At 54.6% G+C, this 25,727-nt stretch overlaps 1 protein-coding gene across 7 annotated transcripts in view; it reads right to left on the minus strand.

The window, feature by feature from the left end:
- The window catches only part of NTNG2 (netrin G2), a 76,462-nt gene extending 52,238 nt beyond the window's left edge, over positions 1-24,224 (minus strand). For 2 of the 7 annotated variants that reach the window (XM_082468164.1, XM_082468163.1), the window contains exons 1-2: positions 23,446-24,223; positions 18,714-19,773 (exon numbers count right to left, since the gene is read on the minus strand). In XM_082468164.1, coding sequence (XP_082324290.1) covers positions 18,714-18,926 — 213 coding nt within the window. In that variant the 5' untranslated portion in view covers positions 18,927-19,773; positions 23,446-24,223. Of the gene's footprint in view, positions 1-18,713; positions 19,774-23,445 lie in introns of all 7 variants that reach the window. The other 5 variants (XM_082468160.1, XM_082468159.1, XM_082468161.1 and 2 more) reach the window with 5 other exon arrangements.
- Positions 24,225-25,727: the final 1,503 nt, after the last annotated feature.

A 25,727-nucleotide genomic window follows, 5' to 3' on the forward strand; every position in this document is an offset into this window, starting at 1 on the left:
CGGTTTCATTGATCCCTGTCCTGCCTCTAACTCCTCCCAACCCGATCCCCCAGGCCTCTCTCCCTTCCCTTTTTTTGGTTTCTTTTGGAGCAAAAGCCCTGGACAGCAGCAAGGTCACCCCTCCCTGCTCGTGAATCAGCAGAAACCGACCCTCGTGTTATTTCAGGGCAGGAGCTACAGCTGGCCAGGGAGGTCCCTCTTGTATTTTTCTGCTTTTGTTTCTCCTTGGAGCCGTTTCTTCCCAGCCTGGCCGGCACTCAGGCAGGGGAAGGTGCCTTCCCAGGGCTCATCCATCCTGGCGATGAATCTCCAGAAGCCACAGTGATGTCCTCCCCACCCCCACCCCAGACCCTGATCCCGAGCCAGCCACCGTGGGCATCTCCTGGTCCAAGGTCTGCCTTGGACCCAGAGTCTCGGGCCACCTCCTGAGCCTGGCCAGGCCGTAACTTAGGAAACGCACTTCAGTTCTGCAGCTGCTTGGAGCAGCCCACCACTCTGCTCCAGGCCCCCCTTTCATTTCACCCCTGCCCACATTTACCTCCTTCCAGAACCTTCCGTGACTGAGACTGGACTCTGGGACAGCAGGGGCCGGGGCTGGCTCATCCTTGCCACCCCCCACTCCCAGTAGTGATTTGCACAAAGTGGCATTTGATAAATATTTCCAAACTCAGTGAGGACCCCTGACAGTTGGACCTAAGGATGGTATCTGTCGAGCAGTTATTCAACGTGTCCTTTTCTTTTTTTTTTTTTTTTTAATATTTTGGCTGCACCGCGAGTCATGCGGGATCTTATTTCCCCAACCAGGGATCGAAGCCGTGCCCCCTGCAGTGGAAGCGCGGAGTCCTAAGCACTGAACTCCAGGGAAGTCCCAATGCGCCCTTCCTAACGTGCCTCACTGGATCCCTTTGCTCTGGCGCGGCTCAGAGAGGGTAAGCGACCCTCCTGGCATCACCCAGGGAGGACTGTGCAGTTACTGAGGGGAGTGAAAGCAGCCGGCCCAGGTGCTGTTCTAGCAGCGGGGCAGGGACCCACTTCCTCAGTCCTCCTCGCCCTGACTCCGACTTCCCCGACAGACGCAGCCAGCCAGCCCTTCTGACCACCCGAGGCGTAGGGCTGCCCTGGCGGACGAGCTGTCCAGGAGACGGGCAAGGATGCAACGCCAAACACTGCTTCCACCACTGCACACCCAGGGAGGCTGTCCGTCAGCTGAACAGCCAGAGAGGGTGGGGTGAGGTCTTGCCAAGGCTCTGGCTAGACAAGGGTTAATCTCTCCAGGAACTCAAAATTGTATTCCTTAAAAAAAAAAAAAAAAGGAAATATTTCACTCGGTCCTGGGCATATGCAGATTCTTGCCACAGCCAGATTGTTAGGAATGTTTGGGGTGGGAAATTCTATCCCAGCTGAAGAGTGCCTGGGTTGATCCCTGTAGGAACCCCTCCCCGCCACCACGGGCACCTGCTGCACCCCAGCCCCTCACTGGGTACCACATAACTGACCAGATCCACGTGGGCATCTCTCTCAGACAAGGGGATGGCAGCTCTTCATTTGCATACCTTCCATGACAGGGAACTCATTACTATAAAAAGCAGATAGGCCAATCTGGACTGCTGGCTCCTTAGAAAGTTTGGCGATGTATTTTGACTCACACTCTGCATATTGTCTTTGCTCCAGGCCCCCTTTCTTCTACGCATTTGTCCTGTTTTCTCTGGTTATGCTGTAAACATTTTCTAATTGATTAGAAAAAGGAGAGTGAGAAGCCAGATTAGCCCAAGCCCTCCTCCTCCCCCGTGCCAGGAGCTCAAACGCTTCCCCACCAGGGCCAGCGGGAAGGCTCAGCTGCTCCTCCTCGGCCCGCCTCGCACACAGACTCCACCTGTTCATCCAAGGACCCGCCTGCCTGGCAGCTGCCCGGGCCTCTCTCCATCCTCCCTGCCTGCCCCCCCCACTCCCCATCCGAGGCTCGCCGCCCAAGCAGCTCAACACTTTCGTGGAACACATTTAGAAAAAAAGTAAATAAAAGTAAATTGGGAGAGACGGAAGGACAAAAGAAAGAAGGAAAGAGAGAAAGAGAGAGAAATCGGGGCAGGGTTGGGGGAAGGGTGCAGAGAGGAAGAAAAGCTGCATCCAGAGAAGCCGGGTAAAGTGCATTATTGATTGAGGACTTAGAAAATGCTTAGAGAGTAGGAAAAGCGTCCTACTCTTTAAAAGCTTGTACAAAGCAGAAGCTAGACACAGGCAGCCTTCCCTAAGAGGGCCTGCTCTGCTGACATGAATATTTTATCACGGAGGAAAAAAAGCGGCTTGGAGGATGCAGTACTGGGGGCGGGGGGAGGCAGGGCGACGAGCAGCCCCCTCCGAGGGGCCTGGCTGGGGTACTCAGGGCAGCCGCCTTCCCCAGACCCCTGGGGCCTTTGCAGAGCCCCTCTCCTCCTCTCTGAGAGCTGCCCTCGGCTTTCTTGCTGAAGAGCAATGGGGCCTCGGTGGGTCCTGAAAGAAGTTGGTGGGACCACTGGCTGAAAGGGGAGGGCCCAAGAGGGTTGAGGTTGAAGAACGATCCCGGCAGCCCCCTCCCCTAACAGTTGCCATGTCCACCCCCTGCCACCACCAATCCCTCCGGCCTCCCCGCCCCGACCTGCCACCAGGCACACTCTAGAAAGCAGCCGTGTGTTTCAGCGCCCCTGCTGCACCCCAGAGCACGCTCTTCGGATGAATTCCAAACCCAAGCTGGTCCTGGCTCTGCCCACCTCGCCCAGCTATCTCGCTTCTCATCTTGCCTTGCTTCCGTTTTTCTTTTTTAAACTTCCCTACTGAGTATTTTTCTTAGCACCAGACATTGAGATCGTGATTTTTCGTGTGAAATTTCCTTTTCTCTATTCATGACGATCCTAATAATTATTTTCAAAATGGAGAAGCCAAGGCACCGATAGGTTAGAAAACCTATTCAATGGCACTTTGCTGAGCAAAGGGCAGAACTGGTGTTAGAAGCTCCACAATATATGCTCTATAAAGGGCCCGCTATGCTACCCTGCCTCTGCCCGTAGGGTCATTCCTTGGTTTAGGGAAGATGAAATGAACTTTTGTGCCACGGAGTCTACAAAACATATACAAAATTCTTACAAATCATTGTATGATCCTACGGAGGTCAATTTCCACCTTGTTTTGGACCCTGGAATCTCTCCTTCCTATCTTGATGCCCATCCCCCATCCCACCCAGGCTTCTCCACCTCTGTCTGGAGCTCCTCCCCTCCACCCCTTTGCAGGTGTCTGCTAACCCTCCCTTCCTCAGAGAACACGCTGGCCAACACCTCCCTCCCCGAGATGGGCACTTGATCGGTTTTCCTTAGCCACTTCTTTGGTTAATTACTGTGTGGTCCCCTCCCCACTGTGTGCTCTGTGAAGACAGGAGCGGGGCCTGTCACACGCAAGATGCTTAATTAAGGTTTGCAGAGCGACTCCCCCTCCTGGGCGGGTCCCCTCTCCAGGTCCTCCGCATTGAAAAGGAGGTGTCAGGAGTGGATGCAGCACCTGGACGGATGGGACCTGCCTGTGCCAATGGCCACAAGCTGAGACTTTCTAGGGCTTCTTCTTGCTGGTCTCTGAGGAGTAAGAAGCGGCCGGGTAGAGGAAAGAGAAAGAAGTGTCTGGGCCTGCCCCACCCCCGGGCACAACTGGATAGGTGCATTGTTCTACCGATGAAGCCCTTGGTGGTGGTGAGAGACGCAAGCCTGAGCTGGTAAGGTTTCATTTATTTATTCCCTCACGTATTCAACAACTGTCTCTAATGTGCAAAATGGTCCTGAAGAAGCAGCCATCAAACCTGGCTGCCCATCCAAATCCTTGGGAAGAAGAAAGAGATGAAAATATTTCTGGGCGCTAAGACCAGAAATTCTGCTCCAGATTGAAAGCGAACCAACCCACCAACCAACCAACCAATCAAAACCCCTGCAGAGACTCAGATGCCTGGCCAGGTTGGGGCGCCTGCTACAGTTGGTCCAAAGAAGGGCACCTGTACAGTGATGTCAGCCCAGCTCTCACCATCATCCCTGCTTTATAGGTGAGGGGACTGAGGCCCCCAGAGGCCAGGCACTGACTCAAGGTCATACCTGCAGTAACCTTTGACCCCTTATGGGAGCATTGACCACCATGCTGTGACCACCAGAGTATGGCACGGATGACAAGCCTGGAGGGGAACTGGCTGGGAAGGTCAGGAAGGCTTCCTGGAGGAGGTGGGATTTCAGAAGGACAGGCCCAGAAGGATGGGTGGGCTGGATATGGACAGGTGGAGGGAGATTTGACCGGGCTGTGAGGAGGATGTGCTATGTAGCGGGATCGAGCGAAGGGCCAGACCAGACGTGCAAGAGCCACAGGGAGAGAGGAGTTAATGTGCTTGGATGGACCAGGAGCCTGGTGGGTAGCAGGAGATAAGGCGGAAGGGGAGGCCTGGAGCCAGCCGGCAGCCTTGACATTTAGCAGCTGCAGGGAAAGCCCTGACTCTGGCTGGGCAGCCTCCTTTCAGAATGAGAGGTTAAGAACCTGGGAACAAAGGGTAAGGTGGCGGCCAGCACCCTTCAGGTCCCAGGAAGCCAGAGCAAGGATGGGGTGCCTGCAGCTCAGATGGAAGGAAAGATTCTGAAAGCAATCTCTCTCCCCCTCTGGTCTTTGAATTCAAAAAACCAAGATGCTTAAGATGAAAAGACAAGATGCTTATAGCTGGAAGGGACACAGTGCCGTCCTGGGCAAGACTGAAATGTTGGTTCTCAAACTTGGCTTCTCCCTGGGACCACCCAGCTTGAATAAATCCTCGGCCCAGGCCCACCCTAGAAACTCTGCAGTAGCAAGTGGGGCGGCAGCTGGTGGGGCTGCAGCCCCGGCAGGTTGGGGGAATGTTAAGAGCTCCCAGGTGAGTCCGCTGTGAGGCTCAGCTGAGGACACTCAAGGGGGATGGGGACCCGGACAGAACCAAGAGTCTGCACAGCTGCCTGTCCCCTGCCTGCACTCCTCTGGAGTCCCAGCAGACCATCTGGGTTTGGGGCCTTCAGGAAGGCTGTCTCAAGGTTTAGGAGACCCGGGGGTAAAGGAGGAGAGAGCCCCCAAATCTGAACCCCTATTCCTGCTGTGGAGACACCCCTTAGAGTGGTTCCCACATTGACTCACCTAGGGGCACCCCGGACCAACCACATCAGACCCTCAGAGGTAGGTCCCCTCCCAGGCATTGGCTGGTCACAGCTCCCCAGGAGACTCTGACATGCAGCCAAGGTCAAGGCCACAGCCCGGAGGACCCTTCGATGGGACAATTCTCCATCTTGGGGTGGCACCTGGCTCCCAGCCTTGCTTTCCTTCTGCTCCCCATTCCCGTGCCTCTCCCCCAGGCTGAGAGGCAGCCAGACCCTTGGGGAACCCACGGGTGGGAGGGGGAGGGGGAGGGCTGCCGGGTGCAAGCAGGCCCAGTGGAAGGCAGATGCACCGCTCCCCGCCCCCACTTCCCTCCACCCTCTATTTTTAGGTCCATTATTGTCCATTCTTGGGTGTATTTTTTTCCCCACTCCTTCCCCAGAAAAACAGATCGGATTCCTCCAGGCAAAGCCATCTCGCCTTCCCCGGAGCTGGTGCGTGGGAGCCCGCACGCTGCCAAATAGACATGAAATAAGTGAATTATCAAATAATTGGGTTAGCAGACTCCATCATGTCTCGGGGGCAGAGGGGGTGGGCAAAACGCTCCCGTCACTCCTCCCCAGCCCTCCTTGCTCAGGCTGCCGAGGAGTGCTGGGGGAGGAGAGGCAGACAGGGACAGTACACTCCCCCAGCAAAACGGCCACACGTACGTGCACACACGCACACACGCACGTACACACACAACAACCGCCTCAATCTAACCGTGAGATAGAGACTCAGAGCACCTCAGGTCAGCTAAGCAGCCTGGTTAGGAGCTAGGCACTGGGTTCAGGCAGCCTGGAGTGGAGGTGCCAGGATCCTCTACTTGGAAGCTGTGTGACTTTGGGCAAGTGGCTTAACCTCTCTGAACCTCAGGTTCCTCATATTGAAAATGGGCATAAATATAGGATCTGTCGTAAGTGTCCTGGGTGGGTTCAACAAGCAACTTCAGGTCAAGTGCTTGGTATGCAGTAGGCACTCAATAAATATAAGCTTTTGCTGGTCTGAAGAGGTGGTGGAAGATGTGGAATCAAGAAAAGCCTCAGACAACAGGATCAGTCAGTTACAAGAAGACACATGGTGATTGTCCTGAGCTTAAGGGCCCCCAGAGGGAGCGTAGGGGCCCACAGGGGCCCACAGGTGGACTCAGTGTGGTCTGGGAAGCCTTGTGAGTGTTTGCAACTGTGTGTGTGTTTGTGTGCACACGCGCACGCATTGTTCCAGGAAGAGCACCATGGATTCTCAAAGGGGCTGAGACCCCGCCAAAGAAGGAGGCACTGTTCTGGGGTTTTGCAGCTGAGCTGGGGTTGGTGTCCTGCCTTTGTCCATCCTCTTGGGGTCCTCCAGTGCCTGGGAGGTTATTGCTCTCTCCATGCCTCTCCCTCTTCCTCTCTCTAAGTCTGAAAGTCCCAAAAGCCAGAAGCAAAATCTAGGAATGCAGTGGGGTCTGGAGGGTGAATACACAGACCCCCTCTGGTGAAGGCAGGAAATTTACATCCCAAAGTGGGGATGAGACCCAAGGGCACCCAGCCCCTGGCAGCCAATCCAGCGTGGACCCTGATCCCCAGAAGCCCAGACCCAGCAAGATGCCAGCCTCGGAGCTGTTGGCAAGGGGTTTTAGATGGTGCCTGTGGTGGGAACAGGGCATGCTCTCTGGCCCACTGGCTTCTCGTTCTGCTGTCACCTGCCTTTGCTGTCTCTTGATTTCCCAGATGGAGGGGACGATTCAGGAACCTGCAGTCTCCCATATGGGCACCACGCACTTTCTGTGGGCTCAGGCGGGGGCATGCTGCTGTGGCTGACGAGACTCTGGGGTTACCTGCAGGCTCCATCTCTCATCCTCCTCCTTTTCATCTTTTGCCCAAAAACGGACTTCTGCTACGACCGAGGGGAAATGCCCTGGTCGTGTTTCATTTCCTTTTATTTCCCTGGTCGACACTTGGAGTCAAGTGGACAAATGACTCAGGCAACAGGAGGGAGCTGGAATGCAGGACCGAGGGGGTCCAAGTTGTCCCAAAGCCCCCAGGACAAACTGTGCTGGGGGAGAAGAATGCCAGGTCCTTGGAGACGGGCCCAGGACGCTTTAATAGGAAGGGCAGCTCTAGAAAGCCCCAGGTGTAGATCTGGAGGGATCCACAAACATGGATTTAATTCCTTCCTACCAACGAGACCCTGAGGGGTGAGGTGGCTTCCCCTCTGTGGTTGCACCTTGAGATCTCGGGTCCCCGAGGACAGTGACCCAGACTTTTGACAAGGCAGGATGGCACAGTGGTCAAGGCCCCGGAGACAGATCCCGGCTTTGTCGCTGCTGTGCAAACTTGGGTAAGTCTCTCCATCTCTCTGAGCCTCCTTCCCTTCATTTGCAATATACCCGTCCCAGTGCTGTGGAGAAAACACAAACGCTATGCACAGAAAGTGCACATGCAGGGTACCCGGCCCACAGGGAGGCCTCGGGAAATGGCAGCCAAAACCCACGAGACGGGGCGGGTGGAAGAAACACCAGCATGTGGTGAGACACACAAGAGTGTATCCCCGGCTCTTGCTTCCTGAAGCTCCCAGCTGAGGGCCGGGGTTGGACCACATGCACCCCAGCCCGACATCGGAGGGTAATCGCCAAGGCTGACTTTGCCGTGATCCCTAACATTCTGACCCCCATCCTGCCTCACTCCTGGCCTTGCCCGCCTCCCACAGACATCCCCTTCCTGTCCGCCAGTGCTGCCACAGCAAGGAGAACCACAGCTTGCGGACAGGCCAGGGCAGGGGTCTTAGGATCCCCAGGGCCTGCGAGAGCCAGCTCTGAGCAGGGCTGGGTCACCAGGGGCTACACACAGGTGTGAGAGCTCACCTGAGCAGGCCAGAGAGCAAACTTTAACCTTATGGCCATGCCTACCCTGAAGGTGTAGCTCCAGCACACGCTGGGAGGCATTCCAGGTCCCCCACCAAATGCCACCACATGGGTCAAATCCAGGATGTGACTGGATGCACGGAGACCTGGTGTGGAGGGCCTCATGTCCCCAGGGCTACAGTCCACTCTTGTGGGAGAACCCATGGCTTACGGTCGAACCTCTCGGGTCTGCTGCTCCCTCACTGGGGACCCAGGAAGTCAGTCCATCCCGTTGGGCCTCAGTTTCCCCATGTAGGAAATGGGGCGGAAGTTGGACTCTATTAGTGTTTTCGTATTGTGTTCACAGGAGCCCTAGGACTTCCGGGGTTGGGGGCTCAGGGGGCCGGGGCAGAGGGTGCCAGCAGCCAGGTCCCAGGCACCCACTTTCCCCTGAGTAGTTAGTTCCACTGTAATGTGCTTAGAGATATCGGGGTTCCTCTAGTTTAGATAATCTCTAAGACCCCTTCCAAACTGCACCATCTACTTGAGATGAGGGATAATTATCACCAGCATTTCTTTATCGCCTACTTTGTGCAAGCACAGCCCGTGTAGCAAAGATGGAGACACAGAATCTGGTGCCCTGATGAGCAGGGGAGGGGAGGAGTTGAAGTGGAAGCAGGAGATATTTGGAGACCAGAGAGGTCACAGGTCATGACATCCCCTCCCCAGATACCCTCCTCTGGGAATCACCGTTAACATCCCAGCTTAAAGGATAAGTTAGGAAAAAAGGAGAAAAAGAGGAAGGAAAGGACGGAGGTAGGAGAGAAAAGGAGGGAGGAAGGGTAAGCATTTGGACTTCCTCCCTCCTTGGGAGGTTGAATGACTAGGGTCTGAGTTTGGGCCTGGACTTTGCCACTCAGTATTAGACTCTCAGTTTTCTCATCTGTAAAATGGGACAATAAGATAAAGGTTGTTTCCACCATGAGGGATATTTGGGAGGGTTAGATGAAATACTGCACATAGACTGCTCAGTGCCTCAGTGGAATAGATCTGAGAGTCCAGAAATAAACCCATACGTCTATGGTCAACTGATTTTCAACAAGGGTGTCAAGATCATTCCATGGGGAAAGAATAGTCTTTTCAACATATGGTGTTGGGAAAAGCGTATATCCACATGTAAAAGAATGAAGTTGGATGCTTGTCTGACATCATATACAAAAATTAACTCAAAATGGATCAAAGATCTAACTATAAGAGCAAAAACTATTAAAGTCTTAGAAGAAAACATAGGGGTAAGCACTCGTGAGCTTGAATTTAGCAATGATTTCTTAGATATGACACCAAAAGCACAAGGAAAAAAGAGATGAATTAGACTTCACTAAAATAAAAAAAAAAATTGTGCCTAAAAGGACACAATCAAGAGAATGAAAGATTATCTGTAGAATGGGGGAAATATTTGCAAATCATATATCTGATAAGGATTTAGTATCCAGAATATATAAAAAACATGTACTACTCAACAACAAAAAGACAACCCAATGAAAAAATGGGCAAAAGACTTGAATATATATTTCTCCAAAGAAGATATATAAATGGCCAATAAGCACATAATATCCAGCATCATTAGTCATTAGGGAAATGAAAATCAAAATCCTAATGAGATACCACTTCCCACCAACCAGGTTAGCCATTACAGTAAAAAACAAAGACGGAAAATAACAAACGTTGGCAAGGACCTGGAGAAATTGGAACCCTTGTACAGAGCTGGTAGGAAGGTAATATGGTGCAGCTGCCCTGGAAAACAGTTTGGCAGTTCCTTAAAAACTTAAATCTAAAATTACCATGTGGGGACTTCCCTGGTGGCACAGTGGTTAAGAATCCGCCTGCCAATGCAGGGGACACGGGTTCGAGCCCTGGTCCAGGAAGATCCCACATGCCGTGGAGCAGCTAAGCCCATGTGCCACAACTACTGAGCCTGTGCTCTAGAGCCCGCGAGCTGCAACTACTGAGCCTGCATGCCACAGCTACCAAAGCCCGTGCACCTAGAGCCCGTGCTCCGCAACAAAGGGAAGCCACCGCAATGAGAAGCCTGCACACTGCAACGAAGAGTAGCCCCGACTCGCTGCAACTGGAGAGAAAGCCCACACGCAGCAACAAAGACCCAACGTAGCCAAACATAAACAAACACATAAATAAATTTATTTTAAAAATAAATAAATAAAAAATAAAATTACCATATGACCCAGCAATTCCACTCCTAGGTATAGACCCAAGAGGAATGAAAACATATGTCCACTCAAAACCTTGTACATAAATGTTCATAACAATATTATTCATAATAGCCCCATAGCGGAAACAACCCAAATGCCCAGCAACCAATGAATGGATAAACAAAATGTGGTAGAGCATACAGTGGAATATTATTCGGCCATAAAGAGGAATGAAGTACTGATACGAGCTACAATGTGGATGAAGCTCGAGAACGTTATGCTGAATGAAGGAAGCCAGATAGAAAAAGTCATACACTGCATGATTCCATTTATGTGAAATGTCTGGAATAGGCAAATGTGAGAGACAGAAAGCAGACTAGTGGTTGCCAGGGGCTGGGGGAAGGAGGAATGGGGAGTGGCTTCTGACAGAGACGGGGTTTCCCGTCTGGTTACACAACATCATGAATGTGCTAAATGCACAACTTAAAAATGGTTAAAAAGGCAAATTTTATGTCATATATATTTTACCCCAACTTTAAAAAATGTAATAGTTCATTTCATGTTATGTGACTATCACCTCAATTCTTTTAATTAAAAAATAATTTTAAATGCCTTCACCACAAGAAAAAAGTTTTAACTGTGCATGGTGATGGATATTAACTAAACTTACAGTGGTAATCCTTTCACAATATACACCTACATCAAATCATCATGTTGTACAGTACACCTAAAACTAATACAATCTTCTATGTCAATTATACCTCAATTAAAAAATTTGTAAAAGAATTTAGAAGCAGAAACCAAGGGGAGACGATGTGATGTACCGTTATGTTTTTAGCCCTCAGCTTTGTTTTTCTTTGTTTTGATTTTCCTTTAATAGACTACTATAATAAAGGGATTTAAACTTGAAAAAACATCTAGTGCTGTGCTGAGCACAGGATATGCACTTGGAACCCTTCTGTCTGCACTGGAGCCCCTCACTTTGTCTGTTTGAGACCAAGGCTGAACCCCAGCATAGATTTTTACCAAACTCAGAGAATGTATCTACAATCACGCAGGGATGCTGGGTGAAGCGGTTAATCTAGCCAAACCCCATCGTTGCACCGTTGGGGAAACTGGGGCTAAGGAGCTGTCCCAGCAGTGAGGAGACTGTCGGGGCCCAGCACTGCCCGACTCGCATCCTGCGCTCACGCTGCTCTGACACGCCCCCCGCCCCCCACCAGCGCCAGTAGTTGGTGTGTGCTTGGGGAATTAGAAACACGTTTTCATATATTTAAGCAAATCCGCCGTGATGAAAAACAAATCAGAACCTGCAAACCAAAGCTGAACAGAACCATGCATCATCTGCCATTTCCCACTTTCCCCACCACTCCGGTCCCCTCCAGGTAGGAGCTGAGCATCCTAGTGGGCCAAGTGGGCCCTGGCCAGGTCTGAGGCAGGAAAGCCTGGGTCCTGGGCTGTGGGACAGGAACAGAGCTTTGCAGCCTGGACCCCCTTACTGGGGGCAGTGAGGGTAAGGGGCCGCAGCTTGGAACCTGCTTCTTTGAGCCTGCCAAGCTCTGTTCCAGCCCTGTGGCTCAGGAATTCCATGCCCTGTGGGCTCCCTCGGGTCTCTGCATGCCCACTGCTCTGCTCCTCCTCTCCCCCCCGACACCCTTGGCCTAACCCCCCTGACACTAGAGAGTGGTCAAGAGCCAGGCAGAGGAAGGTTGCATCCCAGCTCCACCATTAGTGGACCTTGGGGAGCCTTGGTCTATTCCTCTATCCAATGGCACAATAACAGCCCCGCCCACAGGCTTACAGGGAGAGGGGTGGGGGGGATGAAACAAACAGGAGGAGGGGGTCATCCCCTCCCCATCACCCACACACTGTCCCCTCATGTCACACGGACCCCTTCCTGCATCTCTGCAGTTGCGATTCCTTCTGCCTCATCATGGCTCTTCTGAATCCCTCCAACCCTTCAAGGTCATAGACCACCCCAGACCAACCCGGTGCCCTGCCTTCCCCCCCTGAACTCCCACAGCACATGCTGACTATACCCCACCTTACACGCTTGGCTAATAGGCTCCTCTTCTGTGATTTTCTACTTTTCCTTCTTTTGTCTCTCACGCTAAATTCTAGGATGGGGGAAAAAATCCCTTTTGGGAAACATTCATTTCATGCCAGGCACCCAGCTGAGGGCTCTACATGCTTTGTCTCGTCTCATCCATCACGACCTTCCTTTGAGATTGTGTTTAGCATCACCCCAATTTTCAGATGAGAAAACCGAGGCTCAGAGCACGAGGGACTCCTCCAAAGTCCCACAACCCAGAAGGGGTGGGATGAGCATGGGCGCCCGTTTGCCCCATCCCAAGCCTCAAGTTCACATCCACAGCTGCAGGGGCCTGCCTGCCCATCCATCCATCCACCCCCTGCCTCGTCACACGTGGGATTTAACAAGGCAGCTTGTGTTATACATGCATTAAGGGAGAAAAATGAAAATACATGAAAAATCAGGGCCAGGGAATGTAGAGAGGGAAGAGGCAGACGAGCCTGGGGAAAAGTTCTAGAACCTCTAAGTCTCTGACACTCTTTGGAAAGATGTGTTCCCTTCCCCCTGGCACTCCAGAGGCTCTGCCCCCTACGCTCCATGGAGTGTCAGGACCCAAACTCATTCCCTTAAGAAAAGTAAGAGGCCAGGATCTCAGTCGTGTGGGCCTGGCCCTCACAGGCACCGCTGCTCCCATCCTGTCACTCGTCTGCTCCCCAGGAAGGAGACTTCACCAAGCAACAAGATGTCATGCATGGAACTATTCTTGTCCCAGGCTGGGCCCTGCCTCGGGCATTTCAAGAGACTGAGCGGCTTTAACTGAGGGCTGGGGGAAGCTCAGTTTCCAAAATCACTTCCTGCTTAAGGACAGAACTGTGCAGACCTCCTGGTGTCAACTGATTGAGAATCCTACAGAACAGGGACTCAAATGGAGATAAGTAGAGGCCTTTGGTGCCTCCTCTGTCCTGATTGAAACCCTAGTTATTCCAGTAAGAGTCAGCCCTAATCTCTCCTCCTCCGAGAAGCCTTCCTGGATCACACTGTCCCTCCACCCACGCATCCATTGGCTCAGTAAATGCCTTCTGAGCATTAACTGAGCCAAGAGGGAGGGATGCAAAGATGAACAAGGCAGCCCTGCCCCTGGGGAGCTCACAGTCCAAGGGGGAGGCAAACGTCAGGAGTAGAATAATGAGCATGGAATGACCATTGACTCCAGGCACTGTGCTCATGACAGTTCCAAATGCGTCTTCTATCAATAGTCCCATTTAAGGAAATGAGACTCAGAGAGGTTAAGCTTCATGCCAAAGGTCACACAGCACGGGATTCCAACCTCTACCTCTCTGCCTCTAGAGCCTGAGCTCTTAACCGTAGGCCACGTCTGTAAGCCCAATGACACAGATGTGACCAGATGGGGCCTTCTAACCCACCTGGGCTGGGGAGTCAAGGAAGGCCTCCTGGGGGAGGTGGGTCCAACCTGAACCTTGAAAAATAAGGTAATCTAGGTAAACACGAAAGCCTCGGAAATGAAGGAAGAAAAGAAGGCGGAGGAGGCAGCACGGGCCAAGGCAAGGAGGCAGGAAACTCCGTGGTGAGCTAGAGCATGTGGGGGGGAGCGGGACGCACCCTCATCCTTCTCAAGCTCCTTACATTAGGTCCCAGTCTCACCCACTCCTTGTTAGTTGTGCACCACCCTTAACACCTGCTGTGTTTCTCTTGTTGTTTACCTGGATTTGCAAGAGTTATCGCACTGCCCCATCACAGCTGTACCTGGCATGAGGTCAGCCCCGGAAACGGGACGGGAGGGCTGTGACGGGGAGAGGAGGGAGGGGTGGGGAAGGATGTTCCCCAGGCTGTCCTCTGTGGGTTTGGGGCCAGAACGCAGAGGGGAAAGGAGACCTGAGCCAGTGGGCTGGTGGGCTCAGTGCTGCTGGATGGGAACGTTTCGTGAACATCAAGGTCTGGCAGGAGGCATGGCATCTGTGACTTTGATTCTGCACGTGGTGTTCAGTGTCATGGTGGGGAGGGGCTTGAGGCCCCCGGGACCCACCTGCCCTCTGCAGTCATCAGCCCAGCAGACCCCATGAGGGAGGGATGGGGCCATTTGCTCTGCGTCTGGGTATACGGAGGTACATAGAAGGCAAAGCAGGTTCTGAGGAAGACGTGTGCTCTAAGATGTGCCTTCATGACCACCTCTGGGTTTTCCTGTGCATCAAGACCCAGGCACCTCTGTGTGCTCGAGTCTCCTTAGATGAAACCTTTAATGTTCAGCTATTTCACCGTGGAAAAGCCAAGATGCTCAAGACTGGATCAACGACACTATCAAAGCCTCACCCTAGAAGAGAACTTGCACTCTTTAAGCACTTTCAGATATTCTGAAAGGCGCTTCCTTCTCCCAGGAAGTTGGAGAGGTGGGCAAGGCAGCCATGTCCCATCACGTGGGGAAACTGAGGCTCAGAAAATTGAAAGACTTGCCCCAGATCACCCAGCCCACAAGTAGCAAAGCTGGGATGCAAGCTCAGGTCTTCAGATTCCAGGCCTGTGGCTCTTGTCGGGATAGCACACCACCTTTCTGGAACCTTCCACCAGGTCTCCAACATACAGGAATCTGAGCTCCCAGCTTCACCGCTCACTCCTGGGACCTCCACTCCTCCTGCTCTCTGCCTTTCTCCTTCAGCAGGGGCGACACCTCCTTACCCTGCAAAGGTCCCATGGGAACCACAGGCCTCCTGTCTGTCCATCATCAATAATAAGTATCACCCATCACTGACGGATCATGGAGAACAGCGTTCCTCAGAGCATACCCTGCGTGCATCCGAATTACCTGGACTTCTCGTTAAAATGCAGCTTCTGGCTCAGCGGGCCTGGGGCGGGGCCCAGGGGTCTGCATTTCTAACAAGGTGAGTCCAGGGACTACACTTTGGGCAGCAGTGTGTAGCTAGCTGTAGGATCATTTTAAACACCACCTGCCTGTTCTGTGCCCCCCACCCTCTTTTCTCACCATCTCTCTCCTGAGGCTCAAGGCACGAGGACAGGGTTTCCCCCTTCCTTTCATGGCAGCGCAGGCAGCTGGCCGGCAACCTCTCTTTCGAAGCTCTGTGGGGCTGCTCCCCACGCCCAACTGTGCCCTCCCCATCCCAAAGGGGTCCTGCTAGGGGCTGAGAAGCCTTTGCGGGCGCTGCCTTTCCCTCCTTCTCTCTGGCCCTGCAGCCTCAGAAGGCTGGCCCTCTCCAGCCAGGCCCTGGGCGTCAGGGGTGGGAAGCGCCCGCCTTCTCCCGCAGCCCTCATTGAAATTTTGCCCTTGCCCAAGAATCCTTGGTTGAGAGCTCAGCCCTATTAATTCTCATTGTGCATTTAGAGCCAATAGGCTTTTTGTTCATTTATCTTGGTCTTCCTCCCCACTCCCCTTCCTCACCAGGCTGGAATTTACAATTCAGTTCTCAGGTGGCCTTGCGGAAGTACCCAAGTCCGGGGGGGGGGGGTGGGGGGTGGGGGGAGAGGGTCTGCACACTGAAGCCTGAAAGGGGCAGTCGTTCCGTGGCCCCTCTTGCATCCTCAGGGTGCCCCAGGGCTCATGCTGCGTTTGGATGGATGTTAGGACAGGCCCAGCACTCGCCGCAGGAGGGGTGCCAGGAAACAGGGACCCACTGGGCTATTGTAAGGCTAAGGGGGCAGAGGGCCACCTGGGTACCACTAGGGCGCCCCCTGGTGGCGCCACCGGCCATGGCTAGAGGAGTGAACGCTTCCTGAGCACACATCCACCACCGGCTGCCCTGAGACCAGGAATACAGGGCGTGGTGTCCCCAAGGCTGGAGAGAGGCAAAGAGACAAAGGCCCAGACACCACCAAGGACATAATAGCCACGATAATAAGCAAATAACAGCTACCACACATGGAGTATCTACTATTTGCCAGGACACCCATGGAAGGGCTGCATCTTTCCACTGGCACTGTGACTTGCCTACACCATCATCTCTGTTTCACCGAAGCTCAGAGAGGGAAGGCTGGGCCGTCGGGTGCATAAGCATGGGTCCTGGCCACGTACAAGTTCCCAGCCTGCCCTCTAGACCGAGTGACCTTGGCGGGATTTAGCCAACGTTTTCTAATCCCTACAATGGGATTAGAAGAGCCCCCACCTCAGAGCATCCTAGAGATAATTTAATGAGACATGCACAGAACCTGCTTAGGGAAGCTGCACTAAACAGTGGGGTGGGGGTGGGGGTTTGAATCCATCTGGATGTGACCCCCTCCTCCCTGCAGAAGCCAGCCTAGGCAGCGTCCCCATCCTCGTTGGCTGCACATTTGTAATCAAGGGCAGAGCCGGATGGCAGCCCATCATGAAATATTTAAGTCCATCAGACAGGTGTCAGGACACTGAGGGAGATGCTGTTCTTCCTCCCCTGCCCTCCTCACCGGTCTTCCCAGGAGAGGACAGGAAGGGCATGAATGCTTCTTGCACAGCTCAAGGACCCATGCTGGGTGGCATCAGGACTGTGGCGGGGTGACCACTCCACCCCGGCCACCCCAGCAGCTGCACTGGGTTCTCTGTGTGTGAGAGGGGGGGCAGGGCGGAGGCCCAGGGCCAAGGTCATCCTGAGCCAGCTTTGGCCAGGAGAGGGCCTCAGACTTGCATTTGATGGTCATCTCCACCCCTCAAGCCTTGACCAGAAGCTGGTCCAGTGATTTATGACTTAGGCACCCCGCCCCACGGCCCCGCCCCCAGCACATTAAGACGATTAATATTCAAAAGAAGAAATACAGTCAAGACTCTAATACAAGAGGCAGCGGTTGACTCTGCTCAGAGAGTGTGTGGAGAAGTCCTTACATGAGCTGGGGTGGGCAGCCAGCTTCAGATGTGGACTCAGAGCTCGGCTCCCCCGGTGCTGGCCTTGGCCCTGACCTTCAGGGGCCAGCCCCCTTGCCTGTCCCTGAGCCAGCAAAGCCCTGGGGTCCTCAGTGCAGTGGGACTCGCCAGTCCCTGGCTCCTGGCCCTGTGCTGCTTTCTCCTTCCCTCCCTCTCTCTCTCCCCAGCTAGCTCCCGCCAGCCCAGCCACCACCCACAGTGACAGCCTCCTGACTGCTGACCATCCAAGTGGGAACCTACTTTCCCAGGCTGACTGCTCTAGGATAGGACCCAAGCGCCCCACGGGACTGAGGCATCCTCAGGAGCCCAGTGGGGACACCGGCTCAGTCCAGCCATAAACCCAGAGACCTGGAGGCTTCCCCCAGGACACAAGAAGGCAGCAGCTACCCGAGGATGACACTGAGCCCTTCCTGTGGCTCCTGCAGCCTGGCCGCCCTGTCCAGCCTCCTGCCCGACCCGGGGCTCTGCCCAGTGGGAAGGCGTCTCTCGGGAGGCAGATTAGCTCAGTGACTCTGGAGCCAGACACTCAAATCATAGCTTCATCACTTCCTGGGCTGTGACTTTGGACCTCAGTTTCTCCATCCGTACAATGGGAATGACAATAGCTAACACCTAGGGGCACTTGCTCTGTGCCAGACCCTGGTCTGAGCATTTTAGGGTGCATTAGCTCACTTACTCCTTACAGCGACTTGAGTGTGTGCTATTAGTGTACACACTTTACAGATAGATGATGGAGCAGTGGCCCAGAGATGCCACTGGTCCAGAGCTCACCCCCTGAAACTCCTACTTTGTACAACACAGAATCAACCCAGCTCAGCTGAGTGGAGGACTCCATGGAATGACTCGTATTGAACTCTTAGCCTCCACACTCAGGGGCTTGCATAAATGATCCCCGCTATTATTATTGTTGTTGTTGTTGTTAATGTTACTTGAGTACTGATGTACTCCGTGGCTCTAAGACTCCATCTTTCACTAACTAGGGACTCAAGTGACAACACCTGAAAGTCTGCCTTCCCCCTGACTTAACCAGCGACTGTGGTCACTGCACATAGGGGTGGCATCAGAAATGGCACCAGCCACACCGCCCGCCCTGCTCTGACCCCTTCCGTCCTCCCTTACGAATCCCCTCTGCACTGCCTTCAAACCTTCCCCTGCAAAGTGCTAGCTCGGTGCTTGGCATTCCCTCGCTTGGCAAATTTGTTTGCTGGATTGGATTGGGTGGAATAGGAGGTGGCACCACAAAGCGACGAACAGAGGGAGGTCAGAGTGCAACGTTGCGAATAGTACTTTGCTCGCTTGCCCAGATGCTGACTTCCTACGAGAGAGGCGGGGCTTATCTGCAAGGCTGGGGAACCGTGACTAGTACTGTGGTTTTCCCAAGAGGAGAGGCTCTAGTGATCACCTGGCCAAGAATTTCCCCACCCCAAAGAACGATGTCATGTGACCCCAGCATCCTCAGGGCTGCCTTTGCTTTGGCACATTTCCAAGGTGGGACAGAGACCTGATCCCAAACCTACATGCAGGAAAGTCAACCTTGCATCTTGGTCCTCCTGCTCTGCTCACCCACCCCAAGGGTCCGGCCCAGACCCCCACCCACTTGGCCTGAGCGAACAGAACGGCGGGGTGGGGCTGACTTACGTGGGAGCAGAATCTCTCAGGGGGGTCTCCGCACGTGATGCCGGAGGGCTCCACCTTCACCTTGACATAGTCCTTCAGGCGCATCACCTTGGGCTGGCAGGCATAGAACTCCCAGGTGGGGCCTTCATCCGTGGTCACCCAGGATTTGCAGATGTCGTAGTCCCCAGAGGCCAGCGGGAGGCAGTGCAGGAAAAGAGCCAGCAGGTGCAGCATGGCGGCGCAGTCCCCAGGGGCGAGGCCCAGAGAGGGACGGGAGAGGTGGCGACTGGGTCAGGAGGGACTCGAAACCTCAGCATGGAAAAGCCACATCTACCAGGCGACGGAGGCCGGATGTCCCAGGGACTCTGCCAGGTTGCAAACAGCGAGGAACTTGTTTTTTCCAAGAGGCCGATATGGAAAACTCAGAGCCAGCGTTTCTCAGACTGCTGATGGGCAGATCGAGAAGTTGCCCACAACTTGGCGTCCTCCTAACCTTGGCATCACACCTCTCCCAGAGGTGAATCTGGTCAAATCAGGCAGACTCTCAAATTGTGACAGTGGATGGAAATGGGATAGGGAGAAAATCCGCAGGGATCTGGCATGAGGCCGGATCAGATTGCTTTTAATTTTTGTTCTTCCAATCAACCCAGGTCTTTAAAGGGCCCTTAATGTGTGATGTGCTCAACACAACTGCAAAACAACCCTCCGGCCTGCGTTGTAAAGATAAAATAAAATCAGGAGGTGTACCTGTTAGCTGCAAACACGTTCCCTCTACGGGATTGGACTTGGCATTTTGGGCCAATAAAAGAGATTTCTTTTCATATGGGCGTAAAGTGACAACAATTGTGCAGCTGGACTGGAGCATAAAAAAAGCGACTGAGGTGTTAACTGGGGAGCAGCTTATTTGGCTCGGCTTTGGTGGGGACAGGCGCTAATGGGAACCAGCTGACCTTGGCTGGTAGCCATCGGCAACTTATTAGGAAGTTTCTGAGACTTCAGCTTCCAAGCCATCCAGGTACCCGGGGTCTGGCTTGTCTTTCATTGCAAGAAGGGAGGAGAGAGAGCTCGTTAGCAACAACACCTGCAACAAATTAAATAGAGAAAGGGGGGGTAAAGATGTATAAGAACAAAAGCTCTCTGGCAAAATGTGCAAAAAAATGAGGCTGCATTAGCAAAGTGTCCCGAGGAAACTGGGTTATTTTTATTAATATAGGAGATGCACATTTGGAGATGGGGCACATTATTAAAAAGGTGATGCGCTTTCTCCTTATTTATGGGGGTGTCGGGGTCAGCAGAAGTGCCCCTGTTTGGGGTCAGTGACTTTCAAAAACAGCCCCAGGAGCCGAGACTGAATGGTGGCTTTATCATGACTGACAAGTCAAAATGTCAAAACCGCCGAAGGCAGAGATGAAGCTGTAATCACAGGTGCCGATAAGGCTGTGTGGACAGGTTCCGATTAAGAATGGTCCACGCGTGGGCCAACAATTACGAACTGGGTGCCAGTAAATATCTCTCCAAAATTCTGAAATGGTGAATTTAATTTTTAACTGTAAGAAACTAGGGGTGTTGAAGACTTTGACGGAAGTGACAATGATTTGTCATATTAGCTTTTTCCGATCAAGGCCAAAATTTGGCAATCATCCCTTAGAGGGTATGTTTATAAACAGGTCACCATTATGATTGTTGCTTTACTATTTTAAGCTACCGGTAATTATTTGAAAGCCCTAAATAGACATAACTAAGATGAATGTTACTTTGCGAAAAACACGACTCCAATAGTGTGGGGTGTTTCAGGACACTTGATATATCACCAGGAGAATTTGGTCCCCAGTGTGGGATCCTGGCCAAAAATACTAGCCAATAGGGCAAAGGTTACTGCAATGAGTCACAGCAGAAGCACGTGTGTTATTAATTCTGGTTATTATGTCTATGATTATTGCATCTAAATTCCCAAACTGCTGACTCTTCAGCCATTGTACCTAGAAGGTCCTGAAGAGTTAACTACCTTTCCATGAACCTCCATTCTCCACCCAGATACAAATGCACTCCTGCCAAAAATGACAAACCGGAGTGGCGGGGGGGACATTGTCCAAATGGGGGCTGGCCACTCCGCACCTCCCCAGGAGAAGTCCCCAGCCTCTGCCCCAAAGCTCCAGGCTGGGGACATCATAAATCTGCATTAAGGCAGCCCCTGCCCCTCTCTCTGGCTGAAGGGCTCTTGATGGAGATGAATGGGGAGGATCCGAGGGGGACACATTTTCACATCTCCCCTCCGGCTGTTTAAAGAGAAACAGTGTTACAGAGCCTGCCCAGCCTTGAATGTGCTTCTTGCTAGAAAACTCTCAGAAAGAACCCGCCTGGAGACTATTTTTACAACCTGAGAAAATGTAGTAAAAATAAGATAGCGCGGCCGGCAAAGGTTTGGATGCCTCTCTCTGAGCTTCGAGCTGCCCAGAAGACAGCACATTCCTAACTCATTCTTCCAGCCGCGGGCTCCTAACTGTTCACTCCCAGGTCGAGCGCTCCTGATGCGGGACACCAGGGCGCCGGGCCGCGGCTCGCAGGGTGGGCCCGGACGCGGGCTCCCTTCGTCTGCAGGAGCAGTGCTGCTCTCGGCCTGGACCGCACTGGACGCAGGCGGGCGTGGGGAGGCAGTGAGGCCCGGAGGCCAGGAGGCCCGCGAGATGGAAGAGGCAGCGCGCCTCGCAAACCTATTAATTGCTTTGCAGTTCTGCAGGCTTAAATGCCATGCATTCCCTGGAAAATGGGGTGGGGGAGCCAACAACATCAAAATCTGCGGGGGGGCGGGGTGGGTAATAAATGTGTTTACAACTAGTCAATCAATTGGGCGTTGCTGGCATCGTAAGGGAATTGTGAGCTCAGCATGAGAATGTTACAGTCAGTTTTTGCCAAACAGAAAAAAAGGGAGGGGGAGAGATGCAAGAGTCTTCGGAACAGCGAGGAGGAAAGCACGGAGTGAGAAGCCAGTGTGGGAAATTTCAGAGTAAGAGGTTGTATCCCGGTGGATAGTTTTCTCCTTGGAAAATAAATCTTCACCTGATATTATTAAGAAACTGCAGCTCCCAGAAACAAATAGAATCAATGCGCTTTATTTTCTTTTAAGAGTCCTCAGGAGCCGAGGGGGGCTGAAAGCCAGGGTATTAAAACCCGAAAATTAGATTTTACCAGGATTTCTGAACTCAGATTTCTCTGTCGTATTGAATTAGCGCCTCTCGAGCTGGCTGGGCTGGAAGCTCCTCCCGGAGTTGCCGGCTGCGCCCTCGCCTCGTGGGAAACTTGCCTTGGTGGACGCGGAGCCCCTGGGGCGGGGGGTCCCTGGAGAGGGGGCACTGGGGGCTTCTCCCAGGACCCAGCCCATCCCCAAGTTTCTTCTCCTTTCTCAGCGGGGACAGCCGAGGGGGGTGAGATCTGCCTTCAGGGGAGGGTGCTGGGAGCCAGGAAGGAAAGGGGAGCCCGCTCAGGGTCGCGATCACCTTCCAGCCCCACCCCATCCTCCCAACCCTAACCCCCCTTCACCCCGCGCCGGTCCAGTAGGTGCCCCGCTCAACGCCGCCGCCCGAGTGAGCATCCCATTTCCGGCGGCCCCGGTGCCCCCAGCCCCGGAATGGGAGCCTTCTCGGACCCCCGGGCGCCCCCCACGCCCTCTCAGCGCCCAGACAGCCCCGAAGAGTTGAGCGCGGGGGGTGGGGCGCGAGGAGGAGGCCTCGGCTGGGCGGCTGGGGCCGGGGGGAGGGGGGGTGTGGAGATGGGGGTCAGCTCCCAGCCTTGGACGCCAAGGGTTCGGAGTCCGTGCTTCGGGTGGGCTGCAAACGGCGGGCATCGCACGGGGATGCGTGCCTGGCAATCCCGCAGTTGCTTTTTGTCTTCCCGAAGTTGAGTGCAAGCCACGGGAGCAATTAAAAATCACGCCTTTAAAAAAGGCCCGGCGGGCACCGAGGGTGCACCCACACCTGGCACGGCCTCCCTTACTTAGAAGACGCCCAGCAAAGCGCCGGGGAATTCGTCGCATCCTTTTCCCCAGCGCTGCCGCCCCCAGCCCAGGCGGACAACTTAACTCCGGAGCCCGCGGACGCCGCGAGCCCACGGTCCCCTTCCCGCCTTCCCGCGGCCTCTGCTCCCACCATCTGCGCGCCACCCGGCTGGAGGTTCGACTCCACTCTGTCCCCAAGCCGGTCCAGGCACATAACCCTCCCCGTTAGTCCACCCCTCCAGGGCACGGAAAGAAGTTTCTAGCCGCCGCTGGAACACAGAGTTTCTCTGTGCAACTCACACATACCCAGTTTCAGAGAGGGGAAGGGGATGGGAGGAATTGGGGTGGCGATGAAATTGGGGTAGGGGAATGGCGCGCGAGAAGGGTTAATTTCCTTTTCACAAACACGTCCAGGCATTCTGGTAACACCCATCCCCACCACTCACTCACACAAACGATGGAAAAAGACCCTGGTGGGGAAAAGCCAGCCAGAAAGACAAGCTACTCCTTTAAGATGCTGCTACAAATGCACACTCACACACCCCTCTCCAAGCGACTCGAGTCCTCCGCTAGTAACGGCCGCCACCAAATAACTTTTGCATCCGAGCCCTTGCTGGGCCGCTTTAAGTGGCTCCTGGGCCGCGGGAAAGCCTGCACGGTCACCGAAACCCTTTAAAAATGAAACCAGCCTGGCAAAGCTGCAGCGTCTCTCCCCCCACCCCGCCCCCCGCTCGCCTCCCGGGCTCTCCCCTCCAGCCTTACCCCGGCTCGGAGCAGCTTCCCGGAGCGGAGACCCGGGAGGCCGAGGACCGCCACCCTCCGGCGCTCCGCCTCCCCCGTCTGGCTGGCGCTGGGTGGGGCGAGGGCCGAGGGCTGCGAGCCGGCGCTCCTTCCCCGCGCTGCTCCCGCTGCCGCCGTGGCCGCCGCCGCCGCGGCCGTCAGATCGGGGCTGGGGAGCCCTCCGGCCGCCGGGGGGGCCGCCCGCAGCCGTCCCGGAGACGCGGGCCGGGGGAGGGGCCCGCCCCAGCCGCCCGCATCGCCCGCCCCGGCCGAGCGGGAGGTCGCCGCTAACAAGTGCAAACTTTTGGGGCCCCCTGGGCGGCTCGGAGGGGACCCGCGGTCGGGCACCGGGCAGCCCCCGGCCCGGGTGGGCTTCGCGGCTGCTCGTCGGGGCGCCGGGGCATCCCCCCGGCGCGGCGCGGGCCAGATGGCGGGGCGTTTCACTGCCCCCCTGCACTCCGCTCCAAGTTAATGCCGAGGCTAAATCCTCTTGCCATCACTCACGATCACCATCGGGGCTTTTATCTCTCGGTCTGATCCGGGCTGCGTAACTTCCTCTGTGTGGCTTTAACACACCATCCCACCACGGAGCAACGGTCTTCTTAAAGGTGCAGGAAGGAAATACTGCGAGACTCGGGGGACGCGCCACGGCCCGGGGAGGGGCTCTGCGAGCAGGGGCGTCCCGGCGGGCCCGCGGCCAGGGTGGCCCCAGCGGGCGGCCGCGGGAGCGAGCCTGCTCTGGGGGGTCGCAGGCTAAACATCTCCTCCCGGCCCGGGGGCCAGCGGGTCCCGGCGCGCAGAGCGCATCCTCAGCCAGCTCGGGTCAGGCGCCGCGGGGCTGCGGCTTCCTTTTCCGAAACCCAGGGGCCTGACCGGGTGCCAGCGCCCATGGGTGTGGGAGCTGCCCCATCGGCACCAGGGAGGGGGCCAAGTGAGTCAGTCCGCCCACCCCCCAACAGCCAAAGGCTCAAGGCTGCAGCTCGGTCTCCCTCTGTGAAGTGCTGCCACCCAGAAGGCCCCAAGCAGTGGGTAAAAGGGTGGGTGGGTGGATTGGGGGAGATGGGGAGGGGGAGCGATCTGAGCGCACAACCAGAGCCTGAATACCAGCTGACACATCGCCGCCTCCACCCTGATGGGCCCTGCTTTTGACGAAGCCAAGCCAGCTCCGGAGGGAGTGCAGAGTAGGGGGGCAGGAGAGGCCTCACTCCCTGGTAAGCCTGGGAGGAGCCCTCGCGAAGACTCCTGCAGAGCCCAGGGCAGAGGCCGGGGAGCTGGCCACACTGGGCAGCCCTGGGCTCTTCAACCCCCCGGGAGGTTTCCTTCCAGGCTGCCTCCCAGGCCTGTGGGGAGAGCCTCCTCCATCTTCCAGGGGAGACCTGTGGTTTTCAGGTGCTCCCGGCTTCCTGGGGGTGGGTTCTCAGTGCAGCGCTCAGGCAGCCAGCACTGTCATTTGGTGCATCAAGAACAAAGAGCCTGAGGACAGGGAGAGAGAGAGAGAGAGAGAGAGAGAGAGAGAGGGAGACTGGTCCAAGGTCCAAGGTCACAGAGGGTGTCAGGAATAAGAGCAAGATGTGACCCTGAGTGCCACACCCCTCTGCCACCTCTTACCTCCACCTTAACCCTTCCCTGCTTTTGGCTCCCCCTAAGCTCGCAGAGGGGGCTGTATTGCTGAATAACGTTTAGACTGTTGTCACAGAGCAGGCAGAGGACGCGGAATTAAAGACTGTCATCTGCTTTAATAATAATAATAATTTAACTTTTATTGAATACCTGCTTTATGCCAGGATCCATGCAAACCGCTTTACGTGTATTATCCACTGATTCTTCCCAGCAGACCTGTGACTTAACTCCTATTAGTAAAGTCCCAAGTTATAGATGAAGCTTAGAGATGTTAAGTAACTTGCCCAAGGTCACACAGCTGAGGAAGACTCTGGCCTGGGATGCAGGACTCTTGGGCTTCCAGGTGGTGCCGCCTCCTGACTTGCTGGTTAACTTGGGGCACGGCACAGATTGTTTCCGGGCCTCAGTTTCCCCACCTGTGAGATGTGAATGGTGAGTCTTTCCTTCTCCAAAGAGCGGTCACAAAAAGGCCATCAAGTGCCTCCTCCTGCAGTGCTCTCAGACCCCTCCCACTAGAGATCCCCTCTCCTCCAACACATACAAAGCCGTCCAGGAGAGCAGATGCAAGCCAGCCCCTGCTTACCTGCTCCGGGGCCTCAAAGCATCCAGTAGGAGAAAGCTCCTTGAAGGAGGAGAACGCATCT

This window comes from Balaenoptera physalus (genome assembly GCF_965194825.1).
Source record: "Balaenoptera physalus genome assembly, chromosome: 7".
NCBI classification, from domain to species: Eukaryota; Metazoa; Chordata; class Mammalia; order Artiodactyla; family Balaenopteridae; genus Balaenoptera; species Balaenoptera physalus.